The sequence below is a fragment of the Drosophila santomea genome, chromosome X (genome assembly GCF_016746245.2).
Source record: "Drosophila santomea strain STO CAGO 1482 chromosome X, Prin_Dsan_1.1, whole genome shotgun sequence".
Classification (NCBI taxonomy): Eukaryota; Metazoa; Arthropoda; class Insecta; order Diptera; family Drosophilidae; genus Drosophila; species Drosophila santomea.
Window position 1 is genome coordinate 9270467 of NC_053021.2, and position 24446 is coordinate 9294912.

Genomic DNA, 24446 nt, shown 5'->3' on the forward strand with positions numbered 1-24446 from the left:
AGACGGATAGAGGCATAAACAAACCGCACAAGCGAGTGCGAGCAAGAGGGCGTGCGTGAGAGCTTGCCGAAAGAGCGCGCGATAGAGAAAGGTGGCGAGAGAAAGGGAGAGCGAAAAGCTTCATGCAGAAAAACAAGAAACAGCGCAAAACATGTAAGTGAAATTGATTTTTCGCCCTCTCCCTTCATTCGCTTGATTTTATTGTTATTGTTGTTATTGTTATTGTTATGGCCAGCATTAGATGTAAATATTTCATGATTGATTTATGGGGCCCCAGAGAAAAGAAAGCTTGCGCTGCTGCTCGGTGGCAACCCTAGACTTTCAATTGCATATCAATTAGGTGGCAATCCTGCAGCTATGTACTATACTTCTTCCAAATCTTGTATCTAATCTCTGTGCAATACTGGAATACTAGAAAATCACCGTCCAAAGTTGTTGACTTAGCCAACTCACCAGTTACGGCAATCACTTACATTATCCTTATCGAGTGCATAGTTGTTGGTCATCGTTATTGTGTGTCCCCAACAGAACCCATTCATCTGATGACTCAGGGGACAGTGCAACAATGTGTGATTACAATCTCGATCAGCGGGGATTACGAACTAGGTTACATGATAAGAACCTCTGAAGGTCATCTATTTTGGTACAACTGTAACTCGTTCCAAAAACACAGAGCGTTAACAATTAACACCAGCAAGGTCAATCTACCTAGTTGCAGGTTCCCCAATTGTTAGAATTTTCTAATTGGCATATCAATTTCATAGAATAGGTATAGGTATAACTCCGTTCCCAACCAAAGTTGTAACAGTCGAAAAGTTGACCTCACACTTTCGAGGTTTATTCAGCCGGGCGATATCTATACTTTGGCCATAACCACCAAAACACCACCAGCAATGCCAGAAATACTCAACAAAGGCGGCGGGTTCAACAACAATTGGTGGGTGTCTGGCCATGGTCGTTGAATTTGTTGGTGGAAAGCCAACGTTGAGAAGAGCAAACAAGCGACTTCACTCGGCGGCTTATCAGAAGCAATATTCATGTTTAATATCTGTACAAAGATTATAATTGCACTCACACGAGTGTGTATGTACATATATGTATATATTTCTGCTAATTGCAAACGAATATACCCAAAATTTTATATGGCCAATCGGCAATTTTTGGGCATTGCCCATGGGAAACTTTATCGATTTTGGAGGCGTGTCGTGTGCCACTTTACAATGGTCGAAATAGTTTCTCAAGATAAGAGCAATTAGGGCGATTTATTCGCATGATAACCAATCCCAAATCAGAGACTTTATTGTCATTCATGATTTCAATTTACATATCGTAAATCAACTTGAAAAAGGGCTGATTACCTTTCAACACTTATCTTGATCTTTTCTCGTGCACTTATTATAATGACAGGGTTTCGAAAATAACTGCTCTGTGCAGTAAAAACTTGAAAACTACAAGGGTAATTCGCTTAAATATTGATACGAAACTTGGATCTCCAAATAAATCATTATTTAAAAAGTATTTAAACAATAATTGTACATAAATGTATACTTGTTGATCTAGACATTTGTATTATTTAGAGCACCTAATAGAAAAGAAACATATAATATGCATTTAATTCCATGCAATTGTTTGGCTTTTATCACATTGCGTATACGCCCCGTTTCACCAACATAGCGATCGCTATAGTACCTCAATTGCTACACCATTTATTCAGTGGTATTCATGGCTGGTACATCCACAAGCACAAAACTGAGAGAAGTAGATCCATTTGCACTCTCGGTTGATGGCCCACCCACTTGTTGTATTCGCATCTCGTGCACGTTGCGTATACGCCCCATTGCACCGACAGATTCGGCCATGCAAAGTGGCGGCTGTGGCTCGCTGTGACATTAACGCCGTCTGGCGATTTTGGCAGCAATTGACATGTCTACCCTCGTTGTCTTTATGACCGCTGTTTGCGCGCCACTCGAGAACAATTGCAAAACAAATTTGGAATGGCGTAAAAAAATGTGCAACAGCAAAATAAAGTAATAAAGAAAAGAAGCGCAATTATTACGGCAATCGTCGATGATAACAACTGGAAAAAGAAATGCCTGGATTGCATATTACTTAGTTGTCGAGTGGCTGCTGATTTCCTTGTTGACTATATAGTGTTATTTCGTTATTTATCACCTTTTTATTGTAATTTTCCAGTCTATTTTTGCTAGGTAAAGAGTTTTGATAGCAAGCTAGAAAGTTAATTACAAGCCAAGCAGTATTAATAATTATAAAAAGTTACTTTTCAAGAATACATCCAAAATATAACTAATTCAATTTTTAAGGGCATGTCTTAATTTCTTTTTGTGTACTCGTACAATAAATTGAACTATCTCTTTATTTGTTTATGTCATATCTCTTTCAATATCGAAATTTCTGCGAACAAACACATAAGTGAAATAAATTCGTTTTTAATTCAGCTATTAATTATTAACCATATTTCCTAGAAAGCGCGATAAATAAATTGAAAAGTAATATTCATCTGGAAACAAAAGCAACTTAAGATATTGCCAGGAACGTTTTTAATTAGTATTAAAATATAAAATAATATATGTATATATATATAAATCAAATACGAGCTTCCAAGGAATGCCCTGCTGTTTTGTTAAATTAAATAAATGTAAATATTTTAATGAATATCTATTTCTATATTAGCGTGTATTCTTCAAGAATTCCGCGCCTTTTCCCACGGCAATGATAGTTTTTTATAGAGGGAAAGCTTCAATTGTCCACAAGGAAAAACAAATAAACAGCCAGCTTGAGGGCAACAAAAAATACAAAATTTATGACCAGAACTCCCCGCAATTCCCGCGACCCACAAATTCGATTGTCATGTGAATCAGAGGCTAGGAAATAATATACGAAAATATGCCAAAGGAAATGGAGGGAGTAAATATAGTTCAAAGATCTGCCCTGAATAGACGGTTATATTTTTGTGTGTGATCTGAGCAGGTCCATGGGCATATACATATATACATATATACGTATATAGTGTTTTGAATTATTTATAGGCGACACTTGGATAGGATTCGCATATAAATAACGTGGATTCTTTGTTTTTTGCTTGTGCTCTTGCTTGTGTCATTCAACCAAAAAGTGGAATTCCCCCCTGCGCCGCCCATGACTCAAAATCGTTTATGGTTTGAGCGTCTTACGAGCTAGATCATAAAAAATCCCAGGAACGTCGATTCCAATTGCGCTCATTTCCTTGGTCACTATTTGATTTCGTTGCCGGCTATTTTTAGTTTTTTTTTTCAAATTCAACAAAATAATAATTTGAGAACGGCATTGGACATAAAAACACAAAGTTCTTTCTTTAAGTGCACTGGTAAAAATATTACCCATGTGCATTACTTACGCAATAGAATTTATTTGAATGAAATCTACCCTATAATGTATTCTTATTATTAGTTTATTTAATGGGAGTACTTAAGCAAACTTAAATTGAATAAATACATACACTGATAATTTGCTAAAAAAAAATGATTGATAAATAATTGTTGAACATGACGTTTTTAATTATTGATTAGACGGTCAATTTTTCTATCAGTGCACTCACCATTAAATGGAAAAATAATCTATTGGGCAATTAGAAATAGAGAGGGGGCTTTCGAATTCTTATCAGCTGTCAATGATGCAATGATCTCCCCAGCCGATCGCTCACACAACCCGTCCACCTCTCTGTATTTTCCAGCTGGAGAACATGGAGGGCGCCAGTCGCAGCAGGAACTCCTCCACGAGTCACAGTCAAGGTCGCGGCCAGGACATTGAGGATCTCAAGCAAGACATTCCCTACTTTGACGAACCACCGGCCCTCGATGCCGATCTGCTTGTGCTGGGCAAGAGCGAATGCCAACTGGACGAGCTGGCCTGGGATCGCGATGCGGATGCGGATGTGGACGCGGATGTGGATGCGCCGCTAGAGACGGCACCTGCCGTCGATCTCGAGGAGGATAACTATCCGGATGAGAACGAGAGCTCGGTGCTGGGCAGCGACTATGCGCCCAGTGGGAGTGGCAGTGGTGCGAACAGTTTCTATCAATCGCCCACGCCCTCTGGCGCCGGATCCGGTTGCGATCTGATGCTCCGACCGCCCTCCAATTCCATGTACCACTTCAATTACCGATCGCCGGGTAGTCCAATGCCTGTGGCACCGGCAGTAGCCAACTCTCGAGGTCTGCATCCGTATGCACATTCCCCGGCGCATGGCAATCCGCCTGGTTTCTATCCGAACATGTGGTATCCCAATGCACCATACGGATCGGCTGGAGCCGCAGGCGCAGCAGGCGCCGCAGGAGGAGCTGTGTCTGGTGGCAGGTACATGGGCTATGGACCAGGAGGAGCCAGTTCAGGTCCTGGTGCTGGTCCAGGAGCAATGCAAGCGGCATATCCCGGGCACTCGGCCCACATGCATGCGCTGCATCATCAATATCCGCAGCCACATCCGCACGCCCACCACCCGCAACATCCGCATCATTCACCGCATCCGCACCACCCGCATCCGCACGAGACCATGATGGAGATGTTTCAGCTCTCGAATAGGTGAGTCCCATAAATCTTTAACCAGAAACTCATTATACAAATGAAACAGAAATCTTTAGGATGTGAAAATGGAATATTTCAGCCTGTGGCCAATGGGTATAATTGCTTTGTAATCCGAAACCTGGGGGCTATATTAGTTTAAGACGCACGCATTTCGTGTGCAACCCCCATTTCGAGGCGAGGATCCCACCCACCGCGCTAATTGGGGGGCAGCATCCACCTCGACGGGGGGTTGGATGGTCGGATGGTCGGGTGCCCCAATTTGGCATTATTCAGAAGCACCCACTCCGTGTTTCCAGCTTCCAGCTGAGTGGCTGGCCTGATTGTAGATTGCTCCTCCCAATTAGGCGTCATCTTGTGGCACTTGCGGCACTTGTGGCACTTGCGGCTCTTGTCGCACCACCAACAACAAAGCACCACAAAACCACCGAAAACCACTTGACTAGGAGGCCGTGGGCGCTGCTAATATATACATATATGTATTTTTATCAGCATTTTTCATGATTTATTTTCGTCACCGAGACGACTGGACAGGCATTCCACCTAATTCTGCGATTCTGGATAAATCGCCATTCATTCGCGCTGCAGGAGAGCTGCACAAGTACACCCACCAACCCAACAACCCACCCACCCTTTTGGCCATCCCTTCGATTGACAGACCATAAACAGAACACAGAACAGAGCCGTTCACTCGTTTCCTTATTTACGTGGCCATATGTGTATGCATCGCTTTTGCCGTTGCTGTACCGTTACTCTCCAACTTATAATCCGATGCGTTTCGATACGTCATTAGCGCGGCTTCAAGGTCTCTACTACTGCATCCGTCGGTTGGGGGGGGGAGGTTGGGCGGTGTTAGTGTGGCTATTCGGTGGGCGGGTGTGTTGGGTGTTGGGTGTTGGGTGGTGCCGGCAGTTATCGATACGCGCGCACTTTACATGGTAAGCGGCAGCAAACAAATAGAAAGCGTGAATGAGACAGACTGCGGAAGCGATGAGGAGCCAGCGGTGCACTTGCAGAAAATAGGGCACATTACTGGTAAAATGTAAAAAAATATCCCGAAAAAGTTTTTCCCTTTGCTACTATATTAATTTGTTCTAGCAACTTACATTCAAGCTATTCAACCTATTTTCTTATCAAAAATATAGTTCCTTTTTTAAGTTCGATATAATCGCAAAATAATATATAGATACACGTATAAATACAAATTTTATAATATTTTTAAAATATTTTATTTGCTCTTGATTAAGAGTCTAAAGTGAAAACATAAAAGTAAATTACTCATACGCAGTGTGCACCGAGTGATAATGGTCTATTTATACTTACACAAAAAGCTCTGTTCAAGTTGAAGGAAACTATATTTAAACGCATTTCTAATCAACAAGTGCTTGTGGAGATTTTACAAGTGTAGTTCGATTCCCCATTCAGCGGCGAATGCAACAAGTTGAGTAAACAAACAATCGCACACTCGCGAATAACATCTATACAAACTCAGCCGGCGAATGTGCACAAATATGTGTGTGTGTACGTGTGCGTGTGTGTGTGCGTGTGTGTGTGTGTATGGGAAATGGCACTTGGGAATGGCTAAAAAGTAGACAGCTCGAGAGGCCAAAGCCAACAGTCGTTGGCCACTTGGCCAACAATTGCACAGACAACAATTTGACATCAAGTGCAAGGGTGCAGTGCACTGTGCTAACTCAATCAAGGCCAGCGAATCGCTGCATCGGCAATTGGGAATTGCAATGGGAATCGGTTGAACGTTTCGAATACCCTGTAAATAAGCAAATGCACCACAATGGCATAAATAAAATGGCAGGATATAAATTGAACACACGTAGTTCGTAGTGTGATTAAGTGTGATTTTCGTTTATGGAACTTTTAATGGTTTCTTTTTATTGAATGGCAAATAAATAAGGCTTTACTTTAAATTTAAGAAATATTGTTAACTTTTTTTTTGTTTGGTGTGGTCAGTTACCTTTTGTTATCTTTGAAATGTGCACCATTTTTTTTATTATCGATTTACTATAAAATATTTTTTGAGCCTTAAATAAATATTTCCGAAATGTGAACGAAAACCATAACTTGTATAGTTTTTAGTCGAAAAAGTTGATCTTATCTTGCCTGAAATACCGAGTTTAAAATGTTTACTATTATTTTTATACTTTTTCCAAGTAGTTGCATTGCTTTGCATTTGTTTATTTGGCTGTTGCGCACTTTCCCAGTGCCTAGGATGGCTTTATTTTGTTATTCTCATTCCTATTTTTCTTATTTTTCCTATTTTCTTCGTTTTTATTTTTTTGTGCAACTGTTTGCATTGCTTTTGCCAATGCAATTGCAATTGCATTGCATTGCAATTGCAATAGCTCCTGCACTTCGTTTTGCACTCGCCAATGTCTGTGTGTATTTTGCGAACTTGTTTTGCAATTGCGTTTTAAAATAAATTACATCAGTGCGAGGGGTGGAGATAGGGGTTGCTTGTTGGGGGTTGTGAAGTGGGGCATTTGGACGCGATGGGGCTAAAACAACATTGTGGCAGCGGACAGCGGTAGCCAATCGGGTGCAGCGATCTCACATTTCCGTATAAATTACTCATGAACTCGGCCAAAAGCGAATGCAATGAGGCGCACAGAAAGTAATTAGCCATTAGTCCGCTAATATTCATCAGCCCATATCCATTACATATGGTATTAAATTAGTTCTTTAGCTGCATTAACAGTAAATAATTAATAACAAATTTTGGCGAGAAAAAAGAAATGCTTAAGATTACCTTTCAATGTAGTAACTACATTTTTTGCTGTGTATCGCAATCGCAATATAATGTTCAAGACATTTGGCGCCAAGTGAAACGAACCAAAGCCTTACCAAACAGAACGTGATCATTGCACTTGAAACCCCGAGCTCAATCGCCCCATCCCCGAATCGCCACCCATGCAAAACTGATAACTATTGACAGACTGAGACGGACGGCGGCAAAAGGGGGGTGGGGGGGCTGTTTTGTTGTCATAGTCTAGTCGGGGCACTATGTAATACTTGCAACTACGTAACGGCCACACAAATGCCCAGTCATGTGCCCCATAGAAACATACATACATATGTACATATGTACGAATGAATGAGTATGAGAATGAGAGGGTGTGTGCATGTGGGATTATGCGGACAACTTACGGACAAACGTCTCCAGATTATTATGAAACATGCGTAATATGTGCAGCTAGTGTAGTTTCGTTCAATTACCAACTGTGCTACAAGCAAAAATCCCAAAAGGCTTTCCAAAAGTATGCAGTGTCATGAATTCATAACCGCATTTCCCCGGACAAACACACTCGTGTTCCTACCTCAACGAACATTCACTTATCGTTTACAACATTGTGTATTATTGTGTATTATTTATCAGCAAGCAGCTCCCCATCCACTGCGCATAGTTATTATCCACAGTAATCTGACATTTTAGTCTAAGACTGAAGTGTATCATTATAATGAAATGCTTTTTCTTATGAGGATTTGAAATGGTGGCATAGGCTTTTTATATCCAAAAAACCAATTTACAATTGAACTAAATATAATATTAATTATATTTTCGTATTTTTTAGTGGTCGGGAGGCGCGAAACCGGGCGGAAAAGAATCGGCGGGACAAGCTGAATGGATCCATCCAGGAACTATCCACAATGGTGCCCCATGTGGCGGAGTCGCCACGTCGAGTGGACAAAACAGCCGTTCTGCGCTTCGCCGCCCATGCACTGCGATTAAAACATGGTAAGCTATATCACAAATCAGTAAAAATATGGTAATACTATATAAAAACATCTTTAGCCTTTGGCAACAGTCTGATGCAGCAGCGGCCACAGATCACGGACACACTGATGGACATGCTGGACAGCTTCTTCCTCACGCTCACCTGCCATGGCCACATACTGCTGATCTCGGCCAGCATTGAGCAGCACCTGGGCCACTGTCAGTCGGATCTGTATGGACAGAGCATCATGCAGATCACCCATCCCGAGGACCAGAACATGCTAAAGCAGCAGCTGATCCCCACCGAACTGGAGAACCTCTTTGACGCCCACGGCGACTCGGCGGATGCGGACGGTGAGCCCCGCCAGCGCAGCAAAGCCGAGGAGGATGCCATCGATCGCAAGTTGCGCGAGGACAGACGCAGTTTTCGTGTGAGGTTGGTTCGAGATCTCACATCCTATTACCCTATAGTACTCTCGTAGCAATGTGACTTATGTTTTAATATGACATTATGCCATATTTCTATGCAGATTGGCTCGTGCGGGTCCCAGATCGGAACCCACCGCCTACGAAGTGGTCAAGATCGATGGCTGTTTTCGGCGTAGTGACGAAGCGCCGCGCGGCGTGCGCTCCAATCATTTCAGCTCCAATCTGCAGTTAATCAGGAGGACTCGCGGTCGTGATGATGTCATTCCTTTGCACACCATTAGCGGCAACGATATCGTAAGTTAATAACTTTCGAATAATTTTCGAAGTAAAACTCCATGACTATTTTAGATACTGACTGGCTGCGCCCGGATCATCCGTCCGCCAAAGATCGCCAGTCGGCTGATTGATGCCAACACACTGGAGTACAAAACCCGCCACCTGATCGACGGCAGGATCATCGACTGCGACCAGAGGATTGGCATCGTGGCCGGTTACATGACCGATGAGGTGCGCAATCTCAGTCCATTCACCTTCATGCACAACGACGATGTGCGCTGGGTGATCGTGGCCCTGCGGCAAAGTGAGTGCTTAGACCTAATCTCTCCCCTATCATATGTAACCCAATCCATCATCTATCATCATATTATTGACTCGTTTCAGTGTACGACTGCAATAGTTCATATGGCGAGTCCACTTACCGCCTGTTCACCCGCAACGGAAACATCATCTACCTGCAATCGAAGGGCTATCTGGAGATCGACAAGGAGACGAACAAGGTGCACTCCTTTGTCTGCGTGAACACGCTGCTGGGCGAGGAGGAGGGCAAGCGGCGGGTGCAGGAGATGAAGAAGAAGTTCTCGGTGATCATCAACACCCAGATACCGCAGTCCACCGTCGATGTGCCCGCCTCCGAGCATCCGGCTCTGCTGGAGAAGGCCGTGCTGCGGCTCATCCAGAATCTGCAGAAATCCGGCGAGAATGGCGGCCATGATGACGGCGATGAGGACGATGATGCGCAGGACGACGACGACGAGGAGGAGGATGATGACGACGATCAGGACGATGGGGCACGGAGCATGTCCGAATTTGGCGATCCCTATGGCAGCCATCATGGTCGATCGCATCACGGTTCCTCGGCGCTTTCCTCCCACGGTCATGGTAGCTCCAAGACTCCGCCCCTGGCACTGGTTCCACCGGAAACATCCTCCGTCAAGTCGGCGATCTCGAAGAGCATCAGTGTGGTCAATGTAACGGCGGCCAAGCATCTGCGCGGTGTCCACGGATCGGCGGCAGTCAAATCGCCCAGCTCCTTGGGCAGTTGCACCTGCAGCGATTCCCATTCGCCCTGCGCCTTCTGCCAGGGTCCACCCACGCCCGATCCCCAAGCGATTGGGTCCACCCTGAAGAGGAGCAGCACTGCTCTGGCGGAAAACGAGGAGAAGATGACCAAGCGGCGGTTCATGCCCAGCACTGGTGAGTTGGGGGCTTAACTTAGAAATTAATGTACTATTGCTGAATATTTCTGGTTACATTTGTAACATTCAAATTTGAATTTTTTTGTCGGCAGAAATCGAGCACGTGCTGCACACGTCTCTGGACCAAATCGGGCGAAATCTGACTCAACAACTTAATGTGGCCAGGAATTTGCGGGAACAGAGCCAGCGATACGAGTTGCCCCATGCCAATCAGCGATTCGATGAGATCATGGTAAGCTATGCAGCGAAAATCCTGAAATCTTGAAATCCAATTACAAGCAAATAAAACAAAAAGCAGTTTGTGATTGATGTTGACCGTATTTTCGTGAACCTTTGCAGCAGGAGCACCAGAAACAAAGTGAACTGTATGTGAACATCAAGAGCGAGTACGAGGTGCAGCTGCAGCACAAGGCCAGCACCCGGAAGTCATCGGATTCGGATGAAAATCAGGAGGAACAGCCGCTTCAGGAGGACGACCAGGACTAGAGAGATAGGGAGTGCCCGTTCGGCTCTCGACTGAAGGGTTTCATCGATGTGATATGTAACTACTGTCCGGGCAGCCAGCTCAAGCCCAAACACACACACAAGGAGTCCCTAATTCGTAATAGATCCAATTATTCGGGGTTAGGTCATTCGGTCAACTGATGGGTAACTGCTGCGGAACAGATTCAGATACAGATACAGATACGGATAGATATCCTCTAACCCCAACCTATGAGTGAGCCTGAGACAAGCATACTTTAGATACCCCGCCCACATGCACACACACACATATATTTATATATATATATATGTATTAATATATATATATAGATATATGTACATATATACACTGTTTGTTCAGTTTGTTGTTTTTAACTTCCTGTCCCACGTATAAGGACTTTTACATGCATGTAGAACTAGTTACCGCTGCCGTTTCCGTTTCCGGTTTCGTTTAGAATGTTAGAAACATTTCTAGTAGGTAAATCCAATTACAACTGATTCTCTCGATTACAATTTCTTATTTGCTGATCGCAATTTTCCAAAATAAACAAACAATGGTAGAACAAATATTCATAGAAAAAAGTCACGTCAATTTTCGCCGGAAGCGGAAACGGCAACAAACAACCACAAAGGATAAAGATAGAGATAGAATTAGAGATAAAGATTAGAGTAAATGGGAGGATTTAAACAATTATTAGGCTAAATGAAATATACTATTAAAACCTATGTACCATACGTTGTGCGTAATGCCCAAACTAAACGTGATAAAAGACTGTTACCAACTACATACACACATACATAATACCAAGATGGAAACACCCGTAAATCTATAACTAAAACGTAAACTTAAATCGGCATAGTTTCGCATAAAGATGAAATATATACATATATAACAATTATTCATACGCGCACTTAAAGGAGGCGTGGCATAGTCTAATTACATTTACTGTACGAACACTTTTTATAGATGTTTAATGTTGTTATGGTTAAGTTAAATCCGGATGAATCGATGGATTTTGGCCAAGCACGGTGCACTGCATATAACAAGTGAGCCAAGTACAATTTACACATATATATACATAATTAGATGCATATATGGTTCGATGTAAACTAATAAATTGATGTAAAAGCGTAAAAACGGAAGTTAAGAAACCACACACCCACACACACACACACACACACAAAAACCAGAAAAAGCTGAGGCGAAAAAAAATACGAGAACTCTGTTAAATGTTTGTTATGCATTTGTTTTTTTTTATCTAAATTAATATTAAACTAATGTATTAGTGAATAAACTTGTGTACCTACATACAAAACAATGACAAAGCAGGCGGTGGTTTTATTTGTTTATTTATTTCAACCTGAAAACTATATAGGATCTGAACAAATTTTACATGAATGAATTTCTATAAATATTTATATATTATTTTTATACCCGTTACTCGTAGAGTAAAAGGGTATACTAGATTCGTTGAAAAGTATGTAACAGGCAGAAGGAAGGGTTTCCGACCATATAAAGTATATATATTCTTGATCAGGACCAATAGCCGAGTCGATATGACCATGTCCGTCTGTCCGTCTGTCCGTCTGTCTGTCCGTCCGTATGAACGCTGTGATCTCAGGAACTACAAAAGCTAGAAAGTTAGGATTAAGCATACAGACTCCAGAGACATAGACGCAGCGCAAGTTTGTCGATTCATGTTGCCACGCCCACTCTAACGCCCACAAACCGCCCAAAACTGCCACGCCCACACTTTTGAAAAATGTTTTGATATCTTTTCATTTTTGAATTGGTCTTGTAAATTTCTATCGATTTGCCAAAAAACTTTTTGCCACGCCCACTCTAACGCCCACAAACCGCCAAAAGCTGCTACGCCCACACTTTTGAAAAATGTTTTGATATCTTTTCATTTTTGTATTGGTCTTGTAAATTTCTATCGATTTGCCAAAACACTTTTTGCCACGCCCCCTCTAACGCCCACAAACCGCTTAAAACTGCCACGCCCACACTTTTGAAAAATGTTTTGATATTTTTTCATTTTTGTATTGGTCTTGTAAATTTCTATCGATTTGCCAAAAAACTTTTTGCCACGCCCCCTCTAACGCCCACAAACCGCCCAAAACTGCCACGCCCACACTTTTGAAAAATGTTTTGATATTTTTTCATTTTTGTATTATTCTTGTAAATTTCTATCGATTTGCCAAAAAACTTTTTGCCACGCCCACTCTAACGCCCACAAATCGCCAAAAGCTGCTACGCCCACACTTTTGAAAAATGTTTTGATATTTTTTCATTTTTGTATTGGTCTTGTAAATTTCTGTCGATTTGCCAAAAAACTTTTTAAATTTAAATGCTGAGTAACGGGTATCTAATAGTCGGGAAACTCGACTATAGCGTTCTTTCTTGTTTGAATTCATTTCCTTTCGTTGAATGTTTTTAATGTGCCCCAATTTAAGCAAATAATCGCAAGGCTGGTATCGGCAGGGCCACAAAAGGTCACACTGGCCGAAGCAGACCTATCGGCCTATCGCTCTCCGATAGCAGCGGTCGCTATTTGTCCGAACCTATCGGGGCCTATCGGGGAGACAACGTTCGCGTGGCTGCTGCGCGCTGTAAAACGCAAAGAAGCCAAAAAGCAAGGGCAACCGCATCGCCAGAAGCACAAAACGCTGCTCCATTTCGGAAAACCCCAGTGCGCTTTTGTTACCCCGCCGCTGTCACCGCTTAACGGAGCCTCAACACAAAATTATACAGAATAGTGGAAAAAACCTTCAGTCGAACAGTGTGAAAGTGTGAAAAGAAGGGAATTAAATAAAAGTAAAACCGCTAGGCGAGCTCCGCAAAATGAGTGGGGATGGGGCTGCCGAAAATGTAAGTGCCCTTAACGAAAATTCTATTCCGTTTTTTATGTAATGTGCAAACGTGTTGAATGGGGGACTTTGCCTGCCGCCTGCCTGCCGCAAAAATCAAGTTAAATTCTGCACCGAATAATTGTAGGGTGCACAGAATAGTTGCAAGTGTACCGCTTGCTGTTGGCAGCGCAGTCGGCGTCGCAGCTAGCAGAGTGCGTAAAATGCAGGCAAGAAGAAAAAGAGAGAAAAACGAGCAGAGAAAAAAATAAGAAGAGGCCTTTTGGTAATTGACGAAAATGGCGACAATGCAAGTGGCAAAAGGCGAAGGAGGGTGCAAAGCAGAGAGGGGAACAGCCGAAGCAGACGAAATGTATTTGGCACAGTGTGGCCGCAGCTGAATGGTATTTTTACCAAAACTGGTATTTTCATCAGCCACTCAAACGTTGCTTTTCCACGAATTTCCCATCCAAAAACACCCTTTAACCAATTCTTAACACAATTTGCATTGCAATTTGCCTTATTTACGTTCGCGCAGCGTCTCAATTTCACAGTTACTAGCAGAATACTACCAAATTTGGTCACACTGCCCTCTTCCACACACTTAAAATCACATGTGTTTGTTGTTGTTGTTGGCCCGCAGCGTTTATGTACATATGTAATTGCAAGTGTCCCATTTTGCAATTACATTTCTATATGCACATACATATATGAAGGTGTTTTGCCGTCTGATAAGACAGATGTGCCACCCCAAAACACCAAAAGAAAAAAAAAACAGGAACAAGAAAATGCACCCGATGAATAATATGCAACCGCAATAACAACAATAACCCGTGTGCTTGCGTGTGTGTGTGTGTGTGTAGCTATTGAAAAAAAATAATGCTGCAAAAAGTGTAATAAAAAACAACCATTTTCTGTATTCTGTACAATTCGCGGGCGTATGTGTGTGTGTGCCATTGTTTGGCAAGGTTTTTTTTTAAGTATATATATTAACCTCTTCCAAGTGATTCGGAAACAATTTCCAATTTCCTGTCGCCATCGCTCTGCGGCTCGGCTTCTTCTTCTTCGATTAACCCATTGCTGACAGTTTGAAGTGAATTTTCCTACGCGGCATTTGTTAGGGTTGATTTTCACCACGTGGTGAGCGGATAGACACGAGATAATAGCAAATCATCACCAGAAATCGGATCGATCCAGAAGAGAATAGCGACCAGCACGGGCAACATGACGGATGTACAGGTTTCTGGCCCGGATTCACTCTCACTTTTCAGCTGGTCCATCTATGTACAAGCAACTAACTGATACCATCTCCCTTTCTTCTCTTCCATCTTGCCATCTCTTTCGCGCCCGCAGAGCATCCACATACAAAATGGTGGCAGCTGCGAGGTGGTTCAGTCCAACGGGGTGACCACCAATGGACACGGACACCACCACCATCACCACAGCAGCGGGAGCAGCAGCAAGCATAAATCCTCCAGCAAGGACAAGCACCGTGATAAGGAGAGGGAGCACAAGAGCTCCAGTTCCTCCAGCTCGTCGAAGGAGCACAAGAGCAGCAGTCGGTACGTAGGAGCAGCTCGATTCGATTCGGGCCACTCGTGTCGAACCATCTGGAACAGTTGAAATAGGTCAAAGTCAGGAAAGAACAATGTAATCACATGGGGGATTCATATTAAAAGTCACTCGCTCTTAATTTGTACACGGTTATAGTTATTATAATCAATTTACAATGTTAAACTATTCAGATCACTATGTCAACGTATGCAGGTGGATATCCCAACAAATTAAATGAAATTCTTATCAGTTGTAAAGGTAGCCATTCTAGACACTGGCATTGAACACTTTCACTGGGTCAGTTGCTGAGTACTTTAAAGTAAAATCTAATTATCTTTTAACAGGAGCTGGGGAAAATGTTTAAAAATGTTTCTAGAATGAAAAGCTGCTTTCAGACTAGGGTATTCTATATTGTACACTAGAGGTAATGTCCATTAGAACCAATTGCTTCCTCGATGGCTATAGACTAGGCTCTACCAACGACAACACATAATACCAATTTATAAGGACACTAACTAATAAGCCTGACTATCCATTTCAGCGACAAGGATCGACACAAAAGCAGCAGCAGTTCGTCGTCGAAGCATCGGGACAAGGACAAGGAGCGTGACGGCAGCAGCAACTCGCATCGCAGCAGCTCATCATCCAGCCACAGGGATAAGGATGGGAGCAGCAGCAAGCACAAGTCCTCGTCGTCGTCTGGCCACCACAAGAGCTCCTCAAAGGACAAGGAGCGACGGGATAAGGACAAGGATCGCAGCAGCAGTTCATCCAGCCGGCACAAGTCATCCTCGTCTAGTTCCCGTGACAAAGAACGCAGCAGCAGCAGTCACAAGAGCTCCTCTTCATCCTCATCGAAGAGCAAACATTCCAGTTCGCGGCACAGCAGCTCATCATCTTCCTCGAAAGATCCGCCATCTTACGATGGAGTGTTTGTTAAGCCGGAGCCTGTTTCCCAAACGCTGATGCACTCGGGCCCGGTGGATCCTTTCCAGCAGCAGCAGTTTGGTGGCTACGAAGCCGCAACCGCTGCCACTTTTAATGGCAATGGAAACGATGGCGGCCTCAACTATAAGAACGGCTACGAAGAATCGATCGTAGACATCAAAAAGGAGGACGAGAGTTTTAACAATCTATCGCAAGCCAGCTCCTGCGACTACTCCATGTCCCAGTTTCGCGCCGATGAGCCGCCGTTCGAGGTGAAGCAAGAGCAGAGCTACGTCGAAGAGGACAGCACCATGAACTACAATGATCAGGAAGATGAGCCCGACGAGATGGACGACGACGAGGAGGATGTGCCGCTGGCCATGCGGAAGCGCAAACAGGAGGCACCCGATCACGGTGACGGCGGCATGGATGACGACGACATTCCGCTGTTGGCGCGCAAGAAGGTCAAGAAGGAGAAGATCAAGAAGGAATCTAAGGAAAAGTCTAAGAAGCGGGTCAAGGAGGAGCCGAGCGATGATTACGGCAGTGCCAAGCCGAAAAAGAAAAAATTGAAAAAGGTAGGCTTTGCGTTATTTTATCTCAATTGCTGACTGAACAATACATATCATTTCTCCACCAGGAGCCCGAAGTCGTCTCCCCCACCAAACGGCAGAAGACGAAGGTGAAGGAGGAGGAGGAGGAGGTGTGGCGATGGTGAGTTATCCACTTTATCAAAATTATCATTGCTCTTCATCCGGTGCATGTGTTAGTATAGAAAATGGTCCAAAAATGGGGGCTATATGAGATCATAGTGATATAGCTGCTATGGAATAGCGTGCATTACTTCAAGAGAAAACAAGATATTCGTCAGAAATGAATCTCCGAGTAACTCAGCTCACTGCAAAGGTTATTCCCGGTGAAAGGCCTTTGGAACAGGTAGCGCTGGCAAATTACTTGATTATATCAAGACGATGCCACTCGATCGGTGCGTATTGTCCAGATTCGCTTGAGCACAAGTAGCGCTTACAAAAGGCGACGACTTGTGACGTGACACACAGGCGGACCATGTGTTTTTGGGTGTCACTGACCTACATTCCCGAAAGTCACACACGGCGAACCAGAGAGGCACAGTGGCTGCCGCAAGTTGTGGGCCCGCGTGTGACTCGGCGCAATATGGAGTTTGTGTGGGCGGCAACTGTTGGCGGCCACTGTGCGGCGAGCGCCATTCGCCGCGAAACGCATGCGTCGTCGACTGCCCCCCTCTCCCGCTCTCCGCTCAGTTGCTACGTAAACAGCTGAGCAGGCCGAAAAAAACACACATTTGAGGTTAGGTTCGAGAGCGGCTACTTGTCTGCTTTGCGTAATGCGATAGATAAATCGGGAATATACGAAACTAAATGTGGCGCTCTTTGGCGGCATTACGTCTATTCGAAAGCCAGAGTGTTTGCCTGGTTTTTGGACAGCGAATGGTGGCCATAGCCACCGTTGCGGGCAAGAAGAGAAGAGTGCGACGGAAGAGCGTCCAGGAAGAGCAAGTTCGATGGTGCGACTTGATTAGGGTGCTCCGCTGAAATGGGGTGGACCCAATTCTCAGATCTTGTTTACTATAATGCTACTATTATTATCTCATAAAGAGTCAGACAGCTGACACACTGAAACTAGGATATTAGTACTACCCATTTGTATAAAAAAGTTTGGGGGTTCATGTTTTACACTCAACTAAAAAATCAAGTTCAGTTTTCACCGCCTGTACATGAAGCACTAACCCGAGTCATCCTACATTCCAGGTGGGAGGAGGAGAAGCGTGCCGATGGCGTCAAGTGGTCAACGCTGGAGCACAAGGGACCCGTGTTCGCACCGCGGTACGAACGGGTGCCACGCAATGTACGGTTCTACTACGATGGCAAGCCGTTGGAACTCTCGGAGGAAACGGAGGAGGCGGCCACCTTCTATGCCAAGATGTTGAACCACGACTACTGCACCAAAGAAGTGTTCAATAACAACTTCTTCAAGGACTTTCGCAAATCCATGACGTCCAAGGAGAGGGAAATAATCAAGGATTTCCGCAAGTGCGGCTTCCAGGAGATGTTCAACTTCTTCCAGGCGGAGTCCGAAAAACGCAAAGCAGCCACCAAGGAGGAGAAGCTGATCAAGAAGAACGAAAACGAGGCACTGATGAAGGAATTCGGATTCTGCATGATTGACGGGCACAAGGAGAAGATCGGTAACTTCCGTCTGGAGCCGCCGGGTCTGTTCCGCGGCCGTGGCGAGCATCCCAAAATGGGCATGATCAAGCGGCGCATTCAGGCCAGCGATGTGTCCATCAACTGTGGCAAGGAGTCGAAGGTGCCGTCACCGCCGCCCGGATCTCGCTGGAAGGAGGTGCGACACGACAACACGGTCACCTGGTTGGCCTCCTGGATCGAGAACGTGCAGGGTCAGGTCAAGTACATCATGTTGAATCCCTCCTCAAAACTCAAGGGCGAAAAGGATCACATTAAGTACGAGACGGCGCGACGCCTGGACAAGGTCATCGATAAGATTCGTGCCACCTATCGAGACGAGTGGAAGTCCAAGGAGATGAGGGTTCGCCAGCGAGCGGTGGCCCTCTACTTCATCGACAAACTGGCACTGAGAGCAGGCAACGAAAAGGACGAGGATCAGGCCGATACCGTGGGCTGTTGCTCGCTCCGCGTGGAACATGTCCAGCTCCATAAGGAACTGAACGGAAAGGAGAATGTGGTGGTCTTTGATTTCCCCGGTAAGGACTCCATTCGGTATTACAACGAGGTCGAGGTGGAGAAGCGCGTCTTCAAGAACCTCGAGCTGTTCATGGAGCACAAGAAGGATGGCGACGACCTCTTCGATCGACTCAACACCCAGGTGCTTAATGAGCATCTCAAGGAGCTGATGGAAGGTACGTATTTATTTATCCAGCCACCTTCTCATCTTTCCCATTACTTACTCGTCGCTTCTCTCTGTGTCCAACGTAATAGGACTCACGGCCAAGGTATTCCGTACGTACAACGCTTCAAAAACACTGCAAAGCCAGCTGGATCTGTTGACCGATCCGAGTGCCACGGTTCCGGAAAAGCTGTTGGCCTACAATCGCGCCAACCGTGCCGTGGCCATCCTCTGTAACCATCAGCGCTCCGTGCCCAAAAGCCACGAAAAGTCTATGGAGAATCTGAAGGAGAAGATCAAGGCCAAGCGAGAAGCCATCAAAAAATGCGAGGCCGAATATCATGTAAGTATATGCGAAACGTGCTTCTGCCAGCATTATGTGTAATGGATATCTCCTATCTTCTACGACGCAACCGAAGTCGAGGGACGAAAAGAAGGGCAAACAGCTGGAGCGCCTAAAGGATCAGCTGAAGAAACTAGAACTACAAGAGACTGATAGAGACGAGAATAAGACCATTGCCCTGGGCACATCTAAGCTAAACTATCTTGATCCACGCATATCGGTGGCTTGGTGAGTCTCTCCCCCTTCAATCAAATCCCACTCAACGAAAGCTAATGTATAAAATATGGTGTTCAATCCATTTGCAGGTGTAAAAAGAATGACGTGCCGATCGAGAAGATATTTAACAAAACGCAAAGAACCAAATTTCTGTGGGCCGTGCACATGGCCGATGAGAATTATCGTTTTTAAATGGGTTCTCCTCACAGCCACGCCTAGACACAAACACACACGTACGCACCTCCCCTCCCCCATATACATACACAAACAGAAACACACACAAGGAGCACAGACAGCGCCGGTTGAAGAAGTAGAGACCGCTAAGGAGAAAAAAAACCACACCCACCACAAGGCCGGTTTATAGATTCCAGGCTAGTCCCGCCATTCCTTGCCCCATAGTTTATGCAATAGGTAGTGCATATGTCCAGCTTTCGGGCGAGGCATTTCGGGATTGTTCGCCAAAATGAGCGAGACGGGATGCGGATGCACTGCACCGTAGTCGGGGATCAGCTTGTCCGCGTCTGTTTTGTCTGTTTTTTTAGATCGTTTGATTGGTTCAAGTGCGCACTACGCTAAAGTCTAACTTGCGAAATGTACACACCCAACATACACACACGCTCCCACTTCTATTTTGATATGCATATATATATTTATATATTAAATAAAAAAAAAGATAAGAAACCTGTGCAAGACGTCGCCGCCACCTAAAAACAAAATTAAGAACATAATTTTCTGTTTCTATAAAGCAATTTTTTTTGTCAAGATGACTTCTCTTACACTTTAGTTTTACATATAATGCACGCGAAAAAAAAAACTATATATAAAAGCAAAAAACAAACAAGCGCAAGCAAACGAGAAATGATACAATTTAACGTTTTTTTTATGTTTACCTATAGTTGATTTTGTTTAGCGAAAAATGTCTTTCACTATTAATTAATATTACGATTACGATTACTACGTATTTAAGTGCAAACTGAACAGAGAAACCTTGTAGCCCAACTTTTAGCATAGCATAATTTATTCAATTCAACTCTGAACCAGCGCAATTTACCGCCCGCCCCGAAAGTGGAGAACAAAACCGCATGGATGTCGATGTGGTTTCGTTTTGTACCTTATGATGATTTTAGTTAACATTTATAAATATACAAATGCTAAATTGATTTGCAGACCTTTCTATACGTTAAGCCCGCATGAAAATGCAATAATACGAAGACAGGTTTCAAGTTCTTATCCGCGATCCAAGCCACCAAAACACTGAAAACCAATTGCAGATACAAATCAATCAATTCAATGAACCAAAACAGAACCACAGCCAACAAACAGTCGCAGCGAAAACTCTAATCTAAAAGAATGGAACTTTATACATATAGGATCTATAAGTATGTGCAATTAAGTGAGCTAAAACTAAAACTTAAACCAGAAGAAAAAACCCTGTAAAAAGCGAGCGTCCACTTGAATCCACTGGCACACAACATATATAATTTGTAACTACCAATACCAATCTCTGTATCGATTTTAGTCGATAGCCGTCGGAACAGAGAGCAGAGGATTCAGGTGGAGCACTTAGGAGGAAACCCAAATATCCCGATCCCATCAGCTACGATTATGATTTATGATGATTGTATGTGGCAGTACTTTTAACTAAGCAAATCGATGGAAATTTCTATTTCGCCTCACGCCCCCCTAGCATAAATTGCAAATGCGCATTGCAAATAAAGAACGAACGATCTTTATATATAAATAGCAACCCAAACACACATATGATAATTAGTGATTAATGATGAACACAAACATCTTTATACGTATGTCGTGGATTCGCATACGGAAGCGGGACAATGCTTTTAAAAGGCAACAAAAGTTAAATAAACAAATTACGAACTCCCTTCTTAGCCCCGCTCCCCGCCACCCCACTCACATATAAACTTGGCATATTACAATATTGATATAAGCAAACAAAAAACAAGAAGCGAAATGATAAGAAAAAACCACTATTTTAAATCGAAAACAAAATAAATGAAAAACAAAATAGCGTAAGTTAATATAATTGTAATGGAATGATGCAAATATACATACAACATATATTTAATTTTAAAATTGAACTGACAGTGTTTCTTATTTTTATGTACTTGGGTAATTGTTTGATTTCAAAAGGTTTTTACTTATCAACTTAAACCAAACTATTCATATGTATTTTGGGTTTTCAAGTTAACCGTTTATAGCCACATCTTCTAAAAACAAATGGACGATTTATAATAAATGGGTGATATAACTTTTGAATCAAATTTAAACCTCTAACGGTTTGGCGAAGTGATATCGATAGCCCGCGTGGCGTTGCCACCTCGCACCACTTAAATTTGACTTTTGCGCTAACGGAAGAGGAAGAGATCGCGAGAAACGACGCGTTTAAAAGAGACTGAAATTATTTCGAAAATCACGGAAAATATAGAACTTTAAACGCCTGCCAGAATGCTGAGATCGACGGTGCCCGTGCAGCTAACAAAACTGCGAAACAGCGCCGAGGCCGTCGCGTCCATTGCCCGGGAAAAGGGCTCCCAAAGGGGCCAAGGACAAAAGCAACAGGTGGACAAAGAGCTATCCACCATCATGGAAGATTTGCAGCGGGATTACGGGGATTACAAGTACACGGTGTACCGGTGCGCCAGTAAATTTGTGGCCCTGCAAAAGATATTTCACAGTGAGTCCACAAGGAAGTTCATTAAAATGAGTTTCCAAGGATTAACCTTCAAATTGCAGCTGGAAAAATCCCCTACAAGCTGGTTTTGGCCATTTTGGATCGCCATAACTTAAGTGGCGGCCTGGAGCTGATGGTTCCTCCATTCCAGTTGACCTCCCTGCTCCACGACGTTTACTTTGCCTGCGAAAAGCTGGGCCACTTCAACCGGAATGTGGACTATCAACTGGACAGGGCAACCGGGCTGCTGGCAAACTTCTTCTGGAATGTCTACGATCCGTGGGTTAAGTTGCTCCTTTCTCAGCATATGTCTGATATTTGATTTTTAGGCAACGCAGACACTCCATATCTCTGCTAGAGATCAGGATCACCTTCATACTGCTGTGCAAGCTATATAGCAGCGATCACCTGGTGGGCGACATCTTTAGCCTGCTGGCCGATCCCAAGTCGCAGATCATCTCCAGATATGCATTCGAACAGCTCCTGGCCACGCTGAGCAAGTTACTCAGCTATTTGGGCGAGGCCAAGGCCTATGGCGCCCACAATCTGCCGCTGGCAATGGAGCAGTGCTTTGCCCGCTGTCCGCATGGCGTTGGCGGATTGACCGAGCCGCAGTTCCACAAACTCTGGACGGGAGCGGGTGTGCAGACGCGGTTCCTGATCTATGGCAATCTGCTGGCACTGGTGAAACGCATCGAGGACACGGAGCATCTGATACACAGCAATTCCTGTGCCGGCTGTCGTAAGGAGCACATTGTGGGCATACGTTTCCGGTGTCAGGTGTGCAGGGATATATCGTTGTGCCTGCCCTGCTTTGCGGTGGGTTTCGCTGGTGGTCGCCACGAGCCAGGGCATCGGATGTGCGAGGTGTTCGTGGAGGATCAGCCGCCCTTGCGTTGGACTCGCCACCTGGCCAAGCTGTGCGGCTGGCTGGTGATGCCCCGCAAGACACAGGAAGAGGAGCGTCGCGGCTTCTGCAATGCCCAAGAGAGTGGGCCCGCCTTGGGTCAGACCGCTGCCACGCCCATTCCCGCGGAGACGCGCAGTGTGCGCAGTCAATGCCAGGAGAAGGACCGCACAGTAATCCTCCAGCAACAGCAGCAGGAGCTGTGCTCCCTCACGGGACTAGCCAGCGAGGCGTCCAGCAGGCTGCAGTCCATCATCGATCGATTGCTGTTGCAAAATGCGTGGGTTTTCCACTTTCGCCAGCCCTTTTGACCCAGCCTAAAAGTCTTTCTTGCATTTCAGGAAACTGGAAACCCAGCTGCAAACAGTGGCCACAGCATCTAGCTCGGAAATATCGCAGTTCCTAAGCGCCCATCAGTGTTTTCTGCTGCAGATCATCGAGGATATGAGGCAGCTTTCAGTGAGTCTTCTAGATAATTAAACTAATGGGCTTAATAGCTGAGCTAACAACATCTACTAACTTGCAGCATTCATCAGCGGCAGCTGCACCACTTGCGCCAGCGCCTCAAGTGGCTCCTTCAGCTGCGCCGCTAGTCAGCTCCACTTTCCTGAGCTCCAGCACGCCTCAGAGGCAGATATTCGACATGTATGCGCCCGTGGGAGCCAATCTCACGCACTCCAGTAAGAAGAGAACCCTAAACTGAGTCATAAAACAGCGGTTCTAAGTTATTTGTTTCTCGTAGTAAATGGCGCCGAACTTAATCGCAGCTACCTGGAGGCAAACAAATCGGATTACTCCCTCAACGACATAAGCTTGTGGTTTGACCAGCGTCGCTCGAGTGTCCAGCCAGGACCTGGATCCCTGCCGGCGCCACTGTCGCTGCCCATGCCACTGGGTGCTCTGCTGGAACAGCAGCCGGCAAACGGCGGAGATGGCCGCGACACCGAGATGGTGAACTTTAAGCTGCTGCTGCACAAGGTCAAGGAGATCGTCGAGGACTCGTATAGCGACAATGCCGAACTTTCTGCGGCCACTCAAAATCTGGAGAACGTTCTCGATAGTATCATTAACGGCGAGGAGCAGCAGCGACGCATCAGCACGTGATAATCAGAATGCCACAATGCCCACATATAGATTCCAGCCCGACCAAGTCCAACTAGCTTTAAGTTGTAAATGTTTAAATGTACTTTAGACACAATGACACGAGTCACGCATTTATTATACCCTTTTTCTATTCACATGTGCTTTAACATTCGCATTAATGCTTTAATTTGTAGATTACAACTCTGACAAGAATGCAATAAAACCTATTGTTTTTTACAAATAAACAACATTAAACACAATGTGAACATGCCTAA

The 24446-nt window shown here is 44.5% G+C and overlaps 3 protein-coding genes across 5 annotated transcripts; all 3 read left to right on the forward strand.

Moving 5' to 3' along the window:
* Window positions 1-2: 2 nt before the first annotated feature.
* On the forward strand, window positions 3-12021 carry LOC120455189 (aryl hydrocarbon receptor nuclear translocator homolog). The gene is made up of 9 exons (XM_039641127.2): window positions 3-153; window positions 3731-4578; window positions 8166-8329; window positions 8387-8744; window positions 8839-9031; window positions 9086-9317; window positions 9398-10210; window positions 10305-10444; window positions 10552-12021. Exons 2-9 carry the CDS (start codon window positions 3740-3742, stop codon window positions 10696-10698), a joined length of 2886 nt encoding a protein of 961 aa, XP_039497061.1. The 5' UTR covers window positions 3-153; window positions 3731-3739; the 3' UTR covers window positions 10699-12021.
* Window positions 12022-13244: 1223 nt separating this feature from the next.
* LOC120455165 (DNA topoisomerase 1) lies at window positions 13245-20649 on the forward strand. 3 transcript variants are annotated; one of them, XM_039641089.2, is made up of 8 exons: window positions 13245-13567; window positions 14899-15107; window positions 15641-16604; window positions 16667-16740; window positions 17814-18943; window positions 19023-19273; window positions 19350-19501; window positions 19579-20649. In XM_039641089.2, exons 1-8 carry the CDS (start codon window positions 13541-13543, stop codon window positions 19679-19681), a joined length of 2910 nt encoding a protein of 969 aa, XP_039497023.1. In that variant the 5' UTR covers window positions 13245-13540; the 3' UTR covers window positions 19682-20649. The 3 variants fall into 3 exon arrangements, with proteins under 3 accessions (XP_039497023.1, XP_039497024.1, XP_039497025.1); XM_039641090.2 differs by lacking the exon at window positions 13245-13567 and adding an exon at window positions 14187-14784; XM_039641091.2 differs by lacking the exons at window positions 13245-13567; window positions 14899-15107; window positions 15641-16604; window positions 16667-16740 and adding an exon at window positions 17409-17569.
* A 1218-nt stretch (window positions 20650-21867) lies between these two features.
* On the forward strand, window positions 21868-24431 carry LOC120457224 (dystrotelin). Its single transcript, XM_039644598.1, has 6 exons — window positions 21868-22184; window positions 22244-22460; window positions 22511-23368; window positions 23430-23547; window positions 23615-23768; window positions 23831-24431. The coding sequence occupies exons 1-6, from the start codon at window positions 21956-21958 to the stop codon at window positions 24190-24192; spliced, it is 1938 nt and encodes a 645-aa protein (XP_039500532.1). The 5' UTR covers window positions 21868-21955; the 3' UTR covers window positions 24193-24431.
* The last annotated feature ends 15 nt before the right edge of the window (window positions 24432-24446 follow it).

Coding starts and splice junctions, on each gene's coding strand:
- LOC120455189 (XM_039641127.2), top strand. CDS start 3,740: ATGGAGGGCGCCAGTCGCAGCAGGAACTCCTCCACGAGTCACAGTCAA. Junction 8,330..8,386: donor TGCACTGCGATTAAAACATG/GTAAGCTATATC, acceptor AAACATCTTTAG/CCTTTGGCAACAGTCTGATG. Junction 10,445..10,551: donor AGCGATTCGATGAGATCATG/GTAAGCTATGCA, acceptor GAACCTTTGCAG/CAGGAGCACCAGAAACAAAG.
- LOC120455165 (XM_039641089.2), top strand. CDS start 13,541: ATGAGTGGGGATGGGGCTGCCGAAAAT. Junction 15,108..15,640: donor GAGCACAAGAGCAGCAGTCG/GTACGTAGGAGC, acceptor TATCCATTTCAG/CGACAAGGATCGACACAAAA. Junction 18,944..19,022: donor TCTCAAGGAGCTGATGGAAG/GTACGTATTTAT, acceptor CCAACGTAATAG/GACTCACGGCCAAGGTATTC.
- LOC120457224 (XM_039644598.1), top strand. CDS start 21,956: ATGCTGAGATCGACGGTGCCCGTGCAGCTAACAAAACTGCGAAACAGC. Junction 22,185..22,243: donor CCTGCAAAAGATATTTCACA/GTGAGTCCACAA, acceptor TTCAAATTGCAG/CTGGAAAAATCCCCTACAAG. Junction 23,769..23,830: donor AGCCAATCTCACGCACTCCA/GTAAGAAGAGAA, acceptor TGTTTCTCGTAG/TAAATGGCGCCGAACTTAAT.